Genomic DNA, 17578 nt, shown 5'->3' on the forward strand with positions numbered 1-17578 from the left:
CCTTTTCAGTATTTAAGAAAAAATCAGAAAAAGTAAAATAAAATGATGTTTATCTTTAATAGGGGTTATCGATCACAATTTTATTAAACTTATAATTAATTATTTGGTTTTCAAATATAATCATATAAAACTCAGACACAACATGTTTATATCCAAATAGTAATCATCAATATAAAAGTTATTGACCATCATTTGACATTTTAATAGTGGTGAAAATAAGAAAACACAAACATGCTCCATTTTATTCATACAAGAAGAACAATAACAACTCAACCCAAGCTCTCATAAAAAACGAAAACAACAACAACAATTCACAACAAAATAGAAGAAAACAACAACAACAAGTTCACAAGGTTACAGAAACATTATTCAAGCAAAACAGAAACATAACAACAAGTTTTAAAGATTGATTCAACAAGAAAATTTCAGACCAGAACCTCTAAACTTCTCTTCAGTGGTTCTATCTATTACTTCTGCCAAGGACTCACTCAAAGTATCTCTCCAACCTCCAATCTCTCCCTTTCTAAAGTAAGAGTTAGACTCTATTCCATTTGGCAATTTCCCTTGTCTATTAACTTCCAGTTTACTCAAACTCTCAAAACTACACAACTTCACAATCTCACTCACTTCTTCCTCAGCAGTAAAACCACATCCAATGAAGTCAGCGATTCGCTTAACCTCAACTTCGGTCTGCTTCTTGAGCTCCTCGTATGTAACAAACAAGACCTTGTTCGGATTCTTGCGGCTTTCGTACCAGTACTCCAACACATGATCCCAAAATGGTCCACCAATAAACTTCCCTTCACAAAACGCTTCAACCGCTGTTTCAATCGGATACTCCGCTGTTTCTTCAGGAGCAAGTTTTCTCCCAAAATGCCATAAGGAGACAAACTTGTCCTTAGGGTTTCTACAACAATATACAATCTTACAACACGAGCTCTTAATAGAAACCGGCAGAGAATGATGCGTTACGTGCGTCTGCATGATTCTTGGAGAAGGCAACTCGGAGAATTTGACCTCTGGAGATACGCAGTAATCTCCTTCCAAGAAGGGCACGAGGGAGTGCGGATTTGTAACTAGAAGAGGATGCTTGCCAGAAACTGGGAACTTGTGTCGGTGAATGAGAGCAAAGAGAAGAGCTTTTAACCAAGTGGTGCCTGATTTAGGAAAGGTGGCGAGGATAACGTCGGAATCGTTGGCTTCAAAGTGTTTTTGGCAGTTCACGATTCCTTGTAACAGAGCTGGTGCCTGCCAACTTCCTTCGAATTGATACATTTGACTGACTAACCAACCTTTCTCGCTTGGAAGAGAAGAAAGTAGATCTCTTGTTTCTTGTGTCAGGTTTTCATCTTTCAAGTAAACAGAAACAGATGATGATGCCATTCTCAAGAGTATAGATAAATCTTGAAAATGTTAGAAACTATGGGATTTCTTTCCTTTAGCTCTGCTTTATTGAGGTTGTCTTTGTTGTCTTTATATACTTGGATATTTAAAAACTTTAGGGAATTTTGCTAAAATAGAATGAAAAAAGGGGAGTTTTCATATTTACCATTTTTTGGTTCAATTATTCATATTTACCACCACTAAAGCGACATTTTCAATAATTTATTCTTCATTAAGTGACAAAAGACTCTTATACCCTTGTTCTCTCTATATATAATATATAATTATTTAAATAAATAATTTTTTAATGTTTTTGAATTATACTTTTTCAAATTCAAACTTTTTTCTAAATTATTTTTGAATTTTTTTCAACATTTCCTTTTGAAAATCGAAAATTATTTTTGAAATTATTTTTTATACTTTTTATGAATTTATTTATATATTTATTAAAATCTTAAATTTCATTCAAAAACCCCACCCAGCTCTTCAACTCTAAACCCTAAGTCTATATTAGTTAACTCTAGGGTTATAAATATCTTTTACCCTTTAATAAAAATGAGTGTAGAAATGGTTAGCGTAAACATGAAAAGTGGTACTATGAATGTGGTATTTTTAGCAATTTCCCATGAAAAACAGACTTTTTGTCCCTTTAATATAATTGTTTTTGTCCTATTTTTGCCTCAGTTGCCCTTTCAATTTATCAAACTTAATGAAATAAATTGTTTATTAATATAAAAATTTATAAGAAAATAGAAACAATCAATGAAATACTCTTATACACATGCTTGTATTTTTTGGGATCTAAAATTTGTTAACTTAGAAAATTTAGTTATGTTCTATGGAACGAAGATGCCATCTTCTACGAAAAATATCGTGGTGGAAATTGAATTCCAGATTAAACAAGTTATTCTACTTTCTGTAGAATTAATAATCCATTTTTTAAATGGAATTCAAAATATGAGGAATGCAAAGTCTACACATTCGAAAGGTAGCTCCATTTATTAAGAATGCAGTTTTTAGTTTTATGAAAAATTGTGAAATTTTATGAATACAAAATTTAGACATAACTCAAAAGTCTACATATGGTAGAATCTACTCATAGATTAGTTATATGTTCTCTACGCAGTTTAGAAGCTGCATTCTACGGATAAAAATAACCATATTTCCAAAAATTCAGTTATAAAATATTTTAAAAATATTTTGAAATCTTTTTATCTTCCTAAAACGTGTACCTGTGATTTTCCAAAAGTCCATAGTTTTTCTTGTGATTTTCACAAACTCTTCTTTTATGATGAATATCTTTACGACATGTAGGGATTTTGTGGTTTAAATTATTTTTAATTTTTAATTTTTTATTCCTAATATGTTTTTAATATTTATACTACTTTTAAATTGTATTTTATTTGAGTAATCAAAGATTAATTTTGGGATCATGAAAAAAATTATATTTATATTATAGGGATAAAGAGTGTGTTTTTCCATTCTATTTTGATAAAATTCCCTCGTTATTAACTCATGTACACTTATTACATTGGGCCCCCTATTATATTTTAATTAAATACGGCTTCGACATATTCCCTCACTTTAAAAAAATGTATGCTTTGATATTGTTACACATAAAAGATATAAGGAAATTACCACAAATACCACATTCATAGTACTAGTTTTCATGTTTACATTAACCACTTTTACTCTCACTTTTAATGAATGGTAAAAGATATTTATATCCCTATGGTTAACTAATTTAGAGTTAGCGTTTAGAGTTGAGGGGTGGAGTAAGGTTTTTGGAATGTGAAATTTATGATTCTAATAAATATATAAATAAATACTTAAAAATTATAATTTTTTTTAAAATAGTTTCAAACATAATTTTTGATTTTCAAAAAAAAAATTTGAAAAACGAAATTCGAAAATGGTTCAAAAAACAATAAAAAAAAGTTCGAATTTGAAAAAGTATAATTCGAAAACATAAAAAAAAATTATTTTTTTGCCAATTAATGAAGAATGTATTTTTGAAAATGTTCATTTAGTGGTGGTCAAGATGAATAATGGTAAAACATGAAATTCCCCAGAAAATATATTATATTTTGCTTAATATATTGTTTTGCAATTAATTATTTTCTACAATTTTTAACCAATAGAAATTTAATAAATATAGTTAATTTTTAAAAATTACGATTTAGCATTAGCTATTATAATAAAATGCTAAAATGTCTTTTATTAAAAGAATTTTTCAAAACATTGATCATTTTGAAGTATTGAGTATAAGAGAATTTCATGTTTACAACTTTTATAGAATAACTAGAGACTAATCAAATCATTTGCTATTTAGGCTAGGCATAGATGTTAAAGAATTACTAAGTTATTTAATATATAGATTTTATTTATATGATATATTTTTATTTCTTTTATTTTAATTATAAAATTATTTTGATGAGATCAACACTAAATATACAAAAAAATTAAAATAGATAAATTTCTGTGTTTTTACTAACATTATTTTGGTTAAGGTTGATTTGCCTGCTTAGATGGGACCTTGACGCCGCTTAAACCAATTATTAGAACAATGGTTTGACTAATTTTTAAGGAAAGCTGTACCCCATAAATATACTCTCTTTTTTTGGGATATTTAAATGGGACTTGAAATCTGCACTACAAGAAAACACAACTATAGCGACGAAAATTAACGAGTAATCCTCGTAAATTTACGTCGATTTTACGAGTATCTTACGAGGAAATGTAAAATCAACGTAAGTTCGTCGTAAAATAACGACTAAACGATTTCCTCGTAAAACGACGTAATATAACGTGGTTTTTACGAGGGAAAAATGGTTTCCTCGTAAACTCGACGTAAAATTAGCGTCTATTTTATGAGGAAATATTTTACGTTTACTTAACGACAGAATTTCGAGTCCACCAACTTTGTAGTTGTAACACGTTTTTTGTTTCGGCTACCTAACTAAATTTCGTCGTAAATACGTACTAAAATTTCAACTACCAAACTTGAAAATTTCCTATAAATATGGACGTTTGAGCATCATTTTAAACACACTAACAAGAAAAAACTAAAAACGTGAAAGAAAAAAAATGTCGGCCTCCGGGAATATTTTCGAGTTGCGGAGGTGGATGTATATGCATAGAGATGCTAACGTGACGAAAGAATACCTCGAAGGGCTGGAGACATTTATGCATCAAGTAGATTCCACACCGCTCGCCCAAGAAAGCGGTAAGATGTTCTGTCCTTGTCGGAAATGCAACAATTCGAAATTGGCAAATCGTGAAAATGTTTGGAAGCATTTAATAAATAGAGGTCAATCGTGGCTTCTTGTAGAATCAGCATTCTTCTAACTTCTCATCATCTACCCAGTAGATCATGCAATTATCGATGCAAACGTCTATCATCTCCGAAGGCAACCCAAGACTATAAACCAGTTTCTGAATCTTATAATAAGAATCAGCAGACACATTGTCTTCCAGCAAATAGTCTTTAAACAAGTCTGCCCATTCATTCATGCAACTTTCAGGTAGATTGTGATCAGTTTTAATATTCATCATTCTAGCAGCCAACGACAATTTAGAGAGACCTTCTCTACAATCACTGTAAAGTGGCTGATTCGTAGCATCTAACATTTCATAAAACTTTTTTGCATCTATGTTAGGTTCTTCATCTTCATCATGAGCTACAAATGCATCAGCTACATATCATGAACCCTATCATAATCTACCATTTGGTCCTCCTGATGGTAACTCTGTTCATTATGCAAATGATCATCAACCGGTTCTTCCTGAAAATTGCTATTCCTACTACTAACTTCATTCTCATAATTATAACCTTCTCCATGTTAATTTGGTGCAAGGACGAGAACGTAATAGGGTACCATACCAAAGGATGTGATACCTACCAATTACAGACAGATTGAAAAGATTGTACTAATCTGAGCAGACTGCCGGAGGGATGAGATGGCATGCCGAGCATACTCAGACGGATGGTGAGATGACTCATCCATCAGATGCAAGAGCCTGGAAACAATTTAACAAAGTACATCCGAAATTCGCTAGCAATAGCCGGAATGTGTATCTCGGATTATGCACAGATGGATTTAGTCCATTTGGAATGTCAGTCATTGTGGCTAGTCTTTCTTACGCCAGACAACCTGCCACCAGAGATGTGCATGCAACGGGAGTTGCTATTCTTGACCATATTAATACCTGGTCCGAATCATCCAAAAAGGTCTCTGAATATTTTCCTACAACCACTGATAAAAAGAGTTGAAGTATTTGTGGTCAACAGGGGTGAGGACGTATGACTTCTCAACTAAGATGAATTTTACGATGCGAGCGATGCTTTTGTGGATCATAAGTGACTTTTCTATCTATGGGATTTTGTTTGGATGGACTACACACGAGAGATTAGCTTGTCCATATTGTAATGGAACGATATATGCGTTTCAACTGAAGAATGGTAGCAAGACAAGTTGGTTCGATTGTCACCGTCGATTTCTTCCCATTGGCCATCCGTACCGAAGAAACAAGAAATTGTTTAGGCACAAAAGGGTTGTGAGAGAAAATCCTCCTCCTTATCTAACTGGAGAAAAAATTGAAGCGCAAATAGATTACTACAGAGTTAACAAAACAGTTCGTTGTGGTGGTAATTGGCATGTCCCCGGTAATATGCCTGATTTTTACGGTGTTCGGCACAACTGGCAAAAGAAGAGTATATTTTAGAAGTTGCCATATTGGAAGGATCTTCTTCTGCACCACAACCTCGATGTGATGCATATAGAAAAGAATTTCTTTGAGAACATCATGAATACAATATTGAATGTCCCAGGAAAGACAAAATACAACATAAAATCGAGATTGGATTTGCCAGATATTTGCTAAAGAAGTGAGTTACATATAAAAAGCAATGGACAAGTTCCTGTAGCGATATTCAGACTGTCTTCAGAAAAAAGTCAGTGTTGTTCAACTGGGTGGCATCATAAGTGAAGTTCCCCGATGGGTAGGTTTCAAATCTCTCTAGATGTGTTGAAAATGGTCAAAAGTTCTCTGGGATGAAGAGTCATGATTGTCATGTCTTTATGCAACGACTACTTCCCTTTGCATTTATAGAGATACTTCCAACAAACGTACATAAATCTCTTGCAGGTAGTATATTATAACACATTAATTTTATAATGGTTTAGTTTGTAATAATATATGACTACTAATGTGTTTAATTGTTTTTGGAATATACAAAGCATTTGAGCATTTTTCAGGGATCTGAGCACACGCACTCTTAAAGAAGAAGTCGTGAAACAACTTCACGAGAACATTCCAATCTTATTGTCCAACTTGGAGAAGATATTTCCTCTGGAATTTTTTAACGTCATGGAGCATCTAGCTATCCACCTCCTATATGAGTCATTGCTTCGTGGACCTGTACATTATGGGTGGATGTATCCATATGAGCGAGCAATGAAATATTTGAAGGGAAAAGCAAAAAACCTCGCAAAAGTTAAAGGTTCTATAATTGCTGGAAGTTTGACGAAAGAAACTTCTCACTTCAGATCGTACTACTTTGCGTCAAAAGTACGTACCCAGAAAAAAGCTCTAAGAAGATATGATGATGGTGGTGTCGCTCCAACATATGCAGTTGCTGGTGTTCCAGACATCCTTAGCCAGATTGGACGAATCGGTGGGAAATCGAAAGATGTTTGGTGGTCGAGTGAAGAAGACGCTCATAGTGCACACACCTATATTCTACTCAATGGCGAGGATCCATTGATGCGTTATTTTGAAAGGTAACATATTTTATGGAAATATCTAAAACACATATAAGCATAAATTTTATAATTTCCAAAGATTAATTAATATAAAATGTGATTTTACATCCTATTTGTGTCTCTAGTCGAAGAAACATTCCCAGGTATATCCACAAGTGACGTAGACAGAAGGAAAGATCAGCACTTTATTGGGTGGTTGAAGAATCAGGTATTAACTCAAACTCTTATTTTTTGCAGGTTGATTGATCAAACTCTTTTTTCATCGTGACCTGTATTTCAACGTTCTTTTTATTTTTGCAGGTTCATTATGACGACGACGCAGATTATGCTACGTGGTTTCACGAAGTAATTCAAGCTCCACTTGCAAAAATCACCACATCACAGATGTATTTCACACGAGGCTATACTTTTCACACATATGATTATAGTAGACAGCGGGTGACCAGAAACTATGGAATATGTGTGAAAGGCGAAACAAATTTCTACGGGATATTGCAGGAGAATATTGAAGTGGAATTCTCAGGGTTATTGAAGCTGAAATGCGTCATCTTCAAATGTGAATGGTTCGACCCCGTCGTCAACAGAGGTGTTCGGTTTAACAAATTTGGTGTAGTTGATGTCAATGGTGGACGAAGGTACAACAAATTCTTTTTTTTTTGCATACATGATCTGTATGATTAATTTCTACGTTGTCTTTATTTTTGCAGGTACAACAAATTTGAGCCTTTCATCTTAGCTTCACAAGCTGACTAAATTAGCGTCCTTCCATACCCTTGGATGAGAGAATCATGAATAAATTGGTTAGCCGTGATCAAAGTTACACCTCGTGGACGAATCATCAGTGGAGAAGAACCATCATTGCAAGAAGAAGAGATAAATGAACTTGAGGAACCTGAACAACAAATTGATGACATCTTTCTCATTGATCCGCATAATCATGAGTAAGAAGATCTTACCGACGATGCCACGAATGAAACTGTTGAAGACGAGTTTAATAAAAATGAAGATGTTTCTAGTGATGACCAGAATGTCGATGTATCCGATTGATGTATTTGTTTTTAATATGATTGATTTTTAGACTTAATGCATGTGATTTGATGGATTTAATCATGAAAATCTATTTATATAATTTGATTTTGTGGAACGTAATGGGGGGGGGGGTTTGAATTAGAAATAAGAGATTGAGATTATAAGTTAAGGAATTGTGGTTTTAGAATTTGGGGTTTGGAATGGAAAGAAGAGATTGAGGTTAAAGGGAAGATGGGTTTGGGGTTTGGAATATATGAAGTAGAAGATAAGGAAGATGGGGTTTGGAGTTCGGATTTTAGGGATTTAAAAATAATCCTCGCTATTTCCTCGTAAACTAACTAGGAGCTTACGTTGAATCCTAAAAATAAAGAACGCGGGACTCGTTAATTCCACGTAAGCAGAATTCATCGTAAAGACATCATAATAGGAAAACGCGGGCCTCGCTAATTCCTCGTAAATAAAAATGCGAGCCTCGCTAATTTCTTGTAAATCAACAAGGACGTTACGAGGAAATAAAACGCGGGCCTCGCTAATTCCTCGTAAAGAAAAAACGGGCCTCGCGAGTTCCTCGTAACTTTACCAGGAAATTACGACGATTACTAATTTCTTATATATACACGCGAGCTTCTCACTTCCATTTCGTCTCCACTACCTCTCTCTTTCGTAGCAATGGTACATACTCTCTCTATTTCCTCTCTAATTTGATTAGTTTAGGGTAGATTAGGTGGTTAGTGTAGGGAATTTAGATAGGTTTACTGATTTTATGTTAATTAGTGTTGATTAGATAGTTAATGTAGGGAATTTAGCTAGATTTATAGAATTTGTTATTTATAAATTTGTTAATTACTGTTGATGTTAATTTTAAAAATTAAGGTTTTTTCCTGACGGTTCGAAAGAACAGACTTACTCCCCATTACAGAGAGATGTTCGGTGAGCCTAGTAGTCGTTTAGACCCGTCTTCTTCAGCTCCCGGTTCTTCGGGTCCGGAGACTGTCCCAAGACTCAGTCTCCTCAGAGAGTCTCTCTGTCACCTCCTTCTGGTACACCATCGGTTCCTCGATTCGTTGCACCACCGGCTCCTTATGCTCATGTCCCAGAGGTGCCTCCTCATGTGCCTCCTCCGATGCCGGCCGGGATTCATCCTGATTTGATGGTGCCGTCGAGTGCTCCTCACTTGCAGTTCACTGTCGAGGACCTTCTCGCTCAGCCAGGCAGAGAAGGTTTATCAGTCCTAGACCCCGACCGACTGGACGGAACTTTGTGGTACGTTAAATTTTTTTTAAAAAATTCTTTTAAAATTCTTTTACAACAATAATAAATAATTATACTTTAAATGTGTTTTATTTTTCATGTTTGGGGTTGACGGATGTGTTGCTCGGAACGTAACCGAGACGATCAAAGGTTACTTCTCCGAGCCACATTCGAACTGAAAAAAGATGCCGATCTACGTCAGAAAGACGTGGTTCGAAATTTTTGCTGTAAGTTACTATTAATTAATTATATATACTTTAATTTTTTATGATTTAGATTTTTTTAATTTTTTAAAAATAATTCTTAATTTAATTTTTTTCTGTTACCACAAAAATACCATTGGTCCATGGGGGTCAATGAGAAGGTGAAGAAAGCGTTTAACGCGAAGGCGAAAGCTCGCTTGTTGGACACGGTCTCCAACTAGAAGGGTGACTGGATCGGGAAGGGGTATCAGCGTGGCAACCCCCCTGAGCTCACAACAGATGTGTGGGATGGCCTCATCCATTATTGGCGGGATCCTGCTCCATTAGAGTCGCTGAATCTTGCTCAGCCTCTCGTCAGACGGTAGATGAGCACGGCCACGGGCCGATGCTTCACTCTACGGTTCAAAAACCCCAAACCGATGTACGTCTAGATATGGTAATTAAATATTTAATTTAATTAATTTATATATATTCTAACTTTTTAAAATGTTTTTTAGGCCAAAGAGACGGGAGAACTCCCGTGTTCTCCGTCTCTTTTGCAACTTTACGAGAGGACCCACAAGTACAAGGCGGGCCAATTTCTAGATGCTAGATCTGAGCAGATCTTCAACGACTTGGTCGGTCACATTAAAGACCGCCAGACCCAGCAGTCCACCGACGGATTATCCGTCACCTTATCCACACTTGAAGTGGATAGGATCTATGAGGAGGTAAATTTTTTAAAATTTAAAAAAAAATTGTTATGCATTTAATTTAACTTTAACTTCTTACTAACAATATTTAACTTTTGTTTTTAAGGTTGTCCCTAAGAAAAAGGGACGTACGTTGGGGATTGGTTCTGTCAACGGTGTTTTGAGGGCGACATCGTCTTATGGTCAGAGACGGGATGATGAAGTCACTCAGCTGCGTAACAAGTTGGACTCGACGCGATCTGCGTTCACAGCTCGTATGGGTGGAGTCGAGGATTTCTTGGACGTTGTAGCGGCCTCAAATCCGGAATGGGAGTCCTTGTTGAGGAACATGCGAAGACAAAATCCCATTCCAGGAAAGTCATCCGGCACACATGACGAGGAGGATGTTAAGAGGAGGAGTGAGGAATTTTACCTGGCGATGAAAGATCCTTCGCTCTTTTTTTTTCTTTTCGTTGGTTGTATTATAAATTCAAAACTTATTTATGTATAAAATATTTTTGATTTTACGTTTATTTTTAAATTATATTTTTATTAATAAATTAAATAATTTTTATTATTTTTTTAATTCAGGAAAATAAAAAATCGAAGTAAATTCGTAGTTAAATTACGACTACATTACGTGGAAAGTTTACGAGGAAAGCTTAATGAGTATTTTACGTGGAAGGGTTTATGTGTAATTTTTGAGGAATATCTTTCGTAGTATTTATGAGGAAATGTAGTGTCCTCTTTACGTGGAAAGGTTACGTAGTTTTTGCGATGAAATCTTTTTTTCGTCTTTACGACGAAATGTGTTTCTCGCTAATTTACAACGAATTGACGAGAAAAAATATGTTACGACGAACGGATAACTACGAAACTAGTTTCCTCGCTAATTCCTCGTAAAATCTATTTTACGACGAACTTACTATGAATTTCGCCGTTGTTAATGTTGTGTTTTCTTGTAGTGCTGACTCTTTATTTGTATGGTCACACAAATGTTGATATTGCAAAATTACTTCAAACCCATATCTTAAACCACAAATTTAAAATAGGTATGCTTCATTTCAAACCACAATTTTGTTTTTTGTTTTATTGCTTTGGACATCTCGATCAGACATGGGACCTATGCGCATAGATAAAACGTGTTTAGAACATGGGTTGGTGCGTGTGCAAGTTTTACGCACAACATGCAAGGGAAAATGACCATTTAAATCCTCAACTATTTCAAATGAGCAAATATAATACTGAAATATCACTTGCACGATTTTATTCCCTAATTTAAAGTTGACTTGGCAAATTAGTGACTAAAAAAATCAACTGTTAAATCATAAACGAATCTCGTTAGTTTTATATCAATTATCCTCGCCATTTAATCTGAAAAATTTGAAATCCCCAAACACAAATTTTAACTTTGAGTGGAGAAGATTTCCGGCAATGGAAAAGGTAATTTCCGGTGATATTTGTTTTCGTAATTGGGTCGAATTTGCTATTTTATCACCGGAAATCTCAGTTATCGTCGTCGGAAATCGACTTCAATTTAAATTAGGATTTGAATTTGAAGATTTTGAGTTTTTAAAGTTCAGTGACGAAGATAATTGATAAAAAGTTAACAAAAATCATTTATAATTTAACAATTGACTATTTTAGTCACCAATTTGTCAAGTCAACTATTAGTTGGAGAATAAAATCGTGCAAGTAATAGTTCGGTATTAAATTTGCGGATTTTAAATAGTTGAAGATTTAAATGCCCATTTTCCCCAACATGCATATGTAATCACAACTAGAAACTTTTTGACGCCATTACTATATATAATAAATTTTAATTTATATTATTTATTTTAAATGAAAAATATAGTTTACATTTTTATATTATTTTTAATAATTTCATCCTTTTATTTATAATTAGGTGGATTTATTATATGATGTTTTTAAATACATTACGTTTTTTTGGAGTCTTTTTAGTATGTTTTCAGGTTTTGGAGTGATTTGGAGGAAAGTGGTGATTTTGGAGATAAAATGATAAAGAACTTGTAGCTGACCATCGAACAGCCTAGCGATCGATTATTGAAGACGCTAATCAATCGACACACACTTTGTGTTGTCGATCGACATCGAAGCGCGAAAATGCCAGATTTGGTTCCAACTGACTTTAAGCTCAAGTCCCACAAGAATTACCGGATTCTCCCTGACGAGTTTTAACCTAATATTTATGTGCTTTGCCATTGTTCTAGGCAACACACGTTTTCTACACTTTCATACTTTCTTACAGCAAAATACTTAGAATCTTAGGTTTGGAGAGAAGATCCAAGAACTCCTTCAGAGATTTGTGATTGGAACTCCAAGTTTTTCTACTCTTATCTATTTATGCAGTTTTCATATTTATTTGTTATGAATTGCTTGGCTATGTCTGATTAGTTCTCTTTGTTAGATTTATGGTTCAGATATTCATAAGGGATTAGCCCAAAATATAGAATTACTAAGTGTTAGAATATCTATCAATTAAAATGTTCTTAATGCTTTTGTTCTAAAATAGCTAATTAGGACATTGCCTATAGATATTAGGGCGAAAGCGAAAGCTTGGTTCTTTTCATATCTGTTTCAAAACCCAATCAATCAACCGAGCAATTACTTTGTTCAAACCACTGCTATTTACATTTAAACCTAGGTGATGATTGTTTGGGGTAGTTTTTAGTTTTTGTTTTTGGTTTTTAGATTTTGGTTTTAGTTTTTGGTTTTTGGTTTTTAGCTTTTTATTTTTGATTTTCAGCTTTTTGTTTTGGTTTTTGGTTTTTAGATTTTGATTTTGATTTTGGTTTTTGGTTTTGGTGTAGTTTTTAAGTTTATCAAAAAAGCAAGTAATACATTATTTTAAAATAATACAACAAAAAGACAAATTAAACATTTAGAAGTTACTATTAAAACTGATCAAAATATTGTGATTCTTATTTAAAACATAAAAATACATTACCGTGTTTTTAATTACTATATTTTTTTAATACATTATACTAAAATATAAATCATAAATATATCTAAATTATTTTTATTTTTTAAAACTTGAATGGAAACTTTCTATTTTAAAAATTAATATATTATATTTGGTTATTAAAAAATATTTTATGTTTTTATAATTTTTAGTTATTTTTGAATGTCTAATAAATTATTCAATAATTATATTTATAGAATTTAATAACTAGTATTTACAATTAGTTTACACTTTGTTAGTATTATAAATAAATATCTAAATTTATTTTACATATATGAAATAAAAATAAATTATTTCACATTATTAAAACAAAATTACTTAAACAAAAAGATAGAAAGTATATACATCTAATGGTCATGTATTTTATATTGATATTTACAAAAATAAGAAAAAAATATATGAAAAGTAATCGTACACTTTACAAAACCACCAAAACATGGGTTTTGGTTTTTCTTTGAAATTTGGTCAAGAGATCTAAAAACCAGTTTCCCTATTTTATAGAAAAGCCTTTTTTGTCAAAATCTTGATTGGTTTAAAACTAGTTTTTTGCAAAATCAGTTTTCCTAACTTTTAGGGAATCAAAAACTTGATTGGACAGAAAATGGTTTTTGAAGAAACAAAAATAAAAAACTAATCTAGAAACTGAAAACAATCAACCTCCTATTTGCCTAGCTTAACCACATAACTATTAGATCTTTTGTATGTCTTAGCTCCATGTGAATTCGATCCCTAAATGCTACAACTCGACCTATAATTTGAGAGAATACAAATCACTCGTTAGGGTAATTTAAATGATATCAGTTGTCATGGTTAGTGATGGAGAGAGAATATTTAGGAATATTCTAATATTTTAATTATTTAAAGTTTTATTTATTATTAGGATAATTATCTTTATGTGTTAGAGCTTTTATGTTTTCTTATATATAGTCTTTGAGGCTATGGTTTTATGTAGTTTATGATTTGAATTAATAAAAGTTAAGAGATTTCTCTTTTGTTCCTTGTTTTCGGTAGATCATTGGTAATCTCAACGAATTTAAGAAGACATTGATCTTAGGCATTCTTAGACTAAATAAGATCTTTGTTATTATCCTAGTTTTCCGGGTATTCTCAGAATCAACGGATCTCTAGTTCTATTTTATAAGGCTTCCGCTACATCAGTTAGACACCAAGTGAACTTTAGTATTAGCCATTTGTCACTAAGTTTCAAAAATTGGTCACTAAGTTAGATTTGTCACCAAATAGACTTAACTTAGTCATCAACTTAATAAAAATATTTTCTATCATTTTACTCATCCTATGGGCTTACAAATGTGGTGGATTTTCTCTATATAAAATACAACATTTACTTCACATTAGATTATATTTTTACTCAATTCAGTAGGCTTGGAAAACTCTATTCACATATACTTATTTTTTACTTATCCGACTCCTAAAAAAATAGTTCCAACAGATGGGGTGGTGGGCTTCCATGAAGTGAAAACTGAATTGCTCCATAAAGTTCATGCCGAGTTCCAAAAGATCAAGGTTAGTATAACTGAAAAGATTTTAGGAGTCTCAAGGCAACCATGAATCATATGATGGAGATGGTGAAAAAGATCAAACTTAGCGGAAGAAGATCTGATGGTGGTAATGCACCACGATGTGTACAAGAAAACTTGGCTCACAAGACTGCACCACCAAAACGTGTACGAGCACGATCTTCTCCAATGAGACACAAGCATCGCACTTTTCGATTCAAGCAACCAGTAGAGCATAAACTATTTAACTCGTCCAAGTTTGGGTCTGGATTTTGTTCTACATCACCTCCGAAACATATAACAAACGCTTCCACCAAAAGAAGTAAGACGAGAGGAAGAATCACCACACGAACCTTGAGGACAAGGTTTTATTTGGGAATGGGAGTATTGATACGTCTAAAGTGGGGATGAACTGGAAGTCAACAAGAAAGAAACTAAACCTCAAGTTTACCGACATATCATATCTTTACTTCCTTTTCTTATTTCAGTTATTTAATTAATTAGTCTCTCTGCTCCTAGGTTATAGGATCCCAGATTCTCTTCCATTATCTTTATGCTTCATGTTTTGTTGGGAACGTAAGTTACGTTTGTTTCTATATAAGAAAAGCCAAAAAGAAATAAAAAGGCAGATTGAATTTGTCAAAAGAAACTTGTGTTATGTGTTTTATTAGTTTGTTCTTCACAAACTCTTTTATCTTTGAGGAGGGGCCTTCATTGACATCAAAGCAAACTTGTGTTCTAAGATATCAAAAAGGGTGATAGGGTTCACTCCTGGTAGCATGATGACATTGCTAAGAGTAAAGAACAATCTTTAAAAAAGTGTTAGAAACTATTAGATGTTTGTCTTAAGCTATGTTTGCATCTGTAAGGGTAATGGTTGTGTGATTTTATAATAATATTGTTATGTTGAATGAGAAGTTTGCCCTGAAAGTAAATAGGGGGGAAACGAAACTTGATCAATCTTTGGGTGGAACAGGCCCGGGAATTTTGGGTATAGGTTCGGTTCGGTTCGGGGATTTTCGGATTTCGGGTAGTTCGGATAGGAGGCTAGAGAATCCATTTACTACTTGACATATTTTTGGTTCGGTTCAGTTTGGATAGTTTCGGGTTCGGATAGTAAATGTAGGAACCAGAAAACACTAAGAAAAAAATCGGTTCTCATTTGGATCTGGTTCGGGTTCGGATAGTTCGGGTAGTACGGATAATTTGGATAAAATATCAGTTATTTAAGGTAAAATATCAAATAATTAAGATGATTTAGATTATTTTTTGGATATTTCGGATAAAACTATCCGGATAGTTTCGGATACTTTTAGGTAGTTCGGATACTTTATAATAATTTATTTATCCTCAACTATTTTCAGATAATTTTAATAGAATTTTAATTAAAATATATATTTAGTTATGTTATATGTATATATAATTATTATTTTCATATATTCGAGTACCCGTTAGGTTCTCGGTTCGGTTCGGTTATTTCAGATATAAAAATATAGAAACCATTCGGGTATTGGTCCGGTTCTGATTTCAGGTATTTCGGTTTGGTTCTAGTTCGGTTCTTCGGTTCCGATTATTTTGCCCAGGCCTAAGGGAAATAGTCAAAGCGTCCTTTACTTGAAGAACACGTAGAAATATCCTACTATATAAAAGGAGCTAAATCATTGCTTCCTAAGCCTATCCACATATGCACAAATATTCAGGACCAACCAATATGCCAGGTCATTACGAAGTGGGCTTGCAATTAAAAACAAAAATTCAACAATTCGCAGCCCATTAGACCCATCTCCTAGCCCACTCCCGAGCCACTCTCTCATAAGCATAATCCCGTATTCTAAACATCTCGTGTTAAATTTTTTAAAACACTCATATCTTAGAAATAGTTTAGAAAATATATTTATATAAATATTTTTTTCTTGAATAATATTTAATTGTAATTTTTTGTATCTTTTTAACTTTTATAATAAAAATATTGTTTTCACATAGCAACAAAATATATATAAGAATTATCTTACTTTTAATTTTTTTTTATAATTTTATTATATTATTTTAGAATCAAATATTTAATATTAATATAACATAAAAATTTTATATGATTAAAATAAAATTCGTTTTTAATTATATATAAAATTCATTAAGAGTATTGTTTTAATTAACACATTAGCGAATCAGTTAGAAATTAATAATAAATCAATAACCTATCTAAAAGTCCAAAACCTAATAAAATATGACAAATAAGAAAAACTAACTAAATTTTAATATAAAATAGAAATTTAATATTATTAAAATAAAATTCATTTTAATATATATATATAATATTAATTAAGGGTATTTTTTAAATTAATAAATTAGTGACTTAGCTAAAAATAAATAATAAATCAATAATTTAGCTAAAACCTAATAAAAACATGACAAATAAGCATATTTATTAAAATTATGGATAATATAAAATATGATTGATTCTTTAATACAAAATTAAAACATAATTTTGCCGTATCGGTGTTACAAAAAAAACAATCATTAATAGTGTCGTAGGAATTATTTCTTTCCCGTTAGCGAATAAAATTGAAGCAGAGTTTTGGAGGATAGCTCAACATATAGACGAGATTATGGAGATTGATATGAGAGTTGAGGTAACGGACACAACTGTTCCTCCTTAAAGAAACGCTCCTGCTAGACATCCTGGATAAATGAAAGAGACATGTTTGGACTTGGCTTTGTGTTAATGGATGGTGACTTTCCAATGCTGTTTGGAGCAAGGGCCGATATACACGCACCA

The 17578-nt window shown here is 32.8% G+C and overlaps 1 protein-coding gene across 1 annotated transcript; it reads right to left on the reverse strand.

The window, feature by feature from the left end:
- Positions 1–220: 220 nt before the first annotated feature.
- LOC103839388 (cytosolic sulfotransferase 12) lies at positions 221–10323 on the reverse strand. The gene has a single exon (XM_033280545.1). It carries the CDS (start codon positions 1381–1383, stop codon positions 412–414), a length of 972 nt encoding a protein of 323 aa, XP_033136436.1. The 5' UTR covers positions 1384–10323; the 3' UTR covers positions 221–411.
- Positions 10324–17578: the final 7255 nt, after the last annotated feature.

The sequence above is a fragment of the Brassica rapa genome, chromosome A09 (assembly GCF_000309985.2).
Source record: "Brassica rapa cultivar Chiifu-401-42 chromosome A09, CAAS_Brap_v3.01, whole genome shotgun sequence".
Classification (NCBI taxonomy): Eukaryota; Viridiplantae; Streptophyta; class Magnoliopsida; order Brassicales; family Brassicaceae; genus Brassica; species Brassica rapa.

Excerpts from the sequence above, each read along its gene's own strand:
- LOC103839388 (XM_033280545.1), bottom strand. The coding sequence starts at position 1,383 with ATGGCATCATCATCTGTTTCTGTTTACTTGAAAGATGAAAACCTGACA.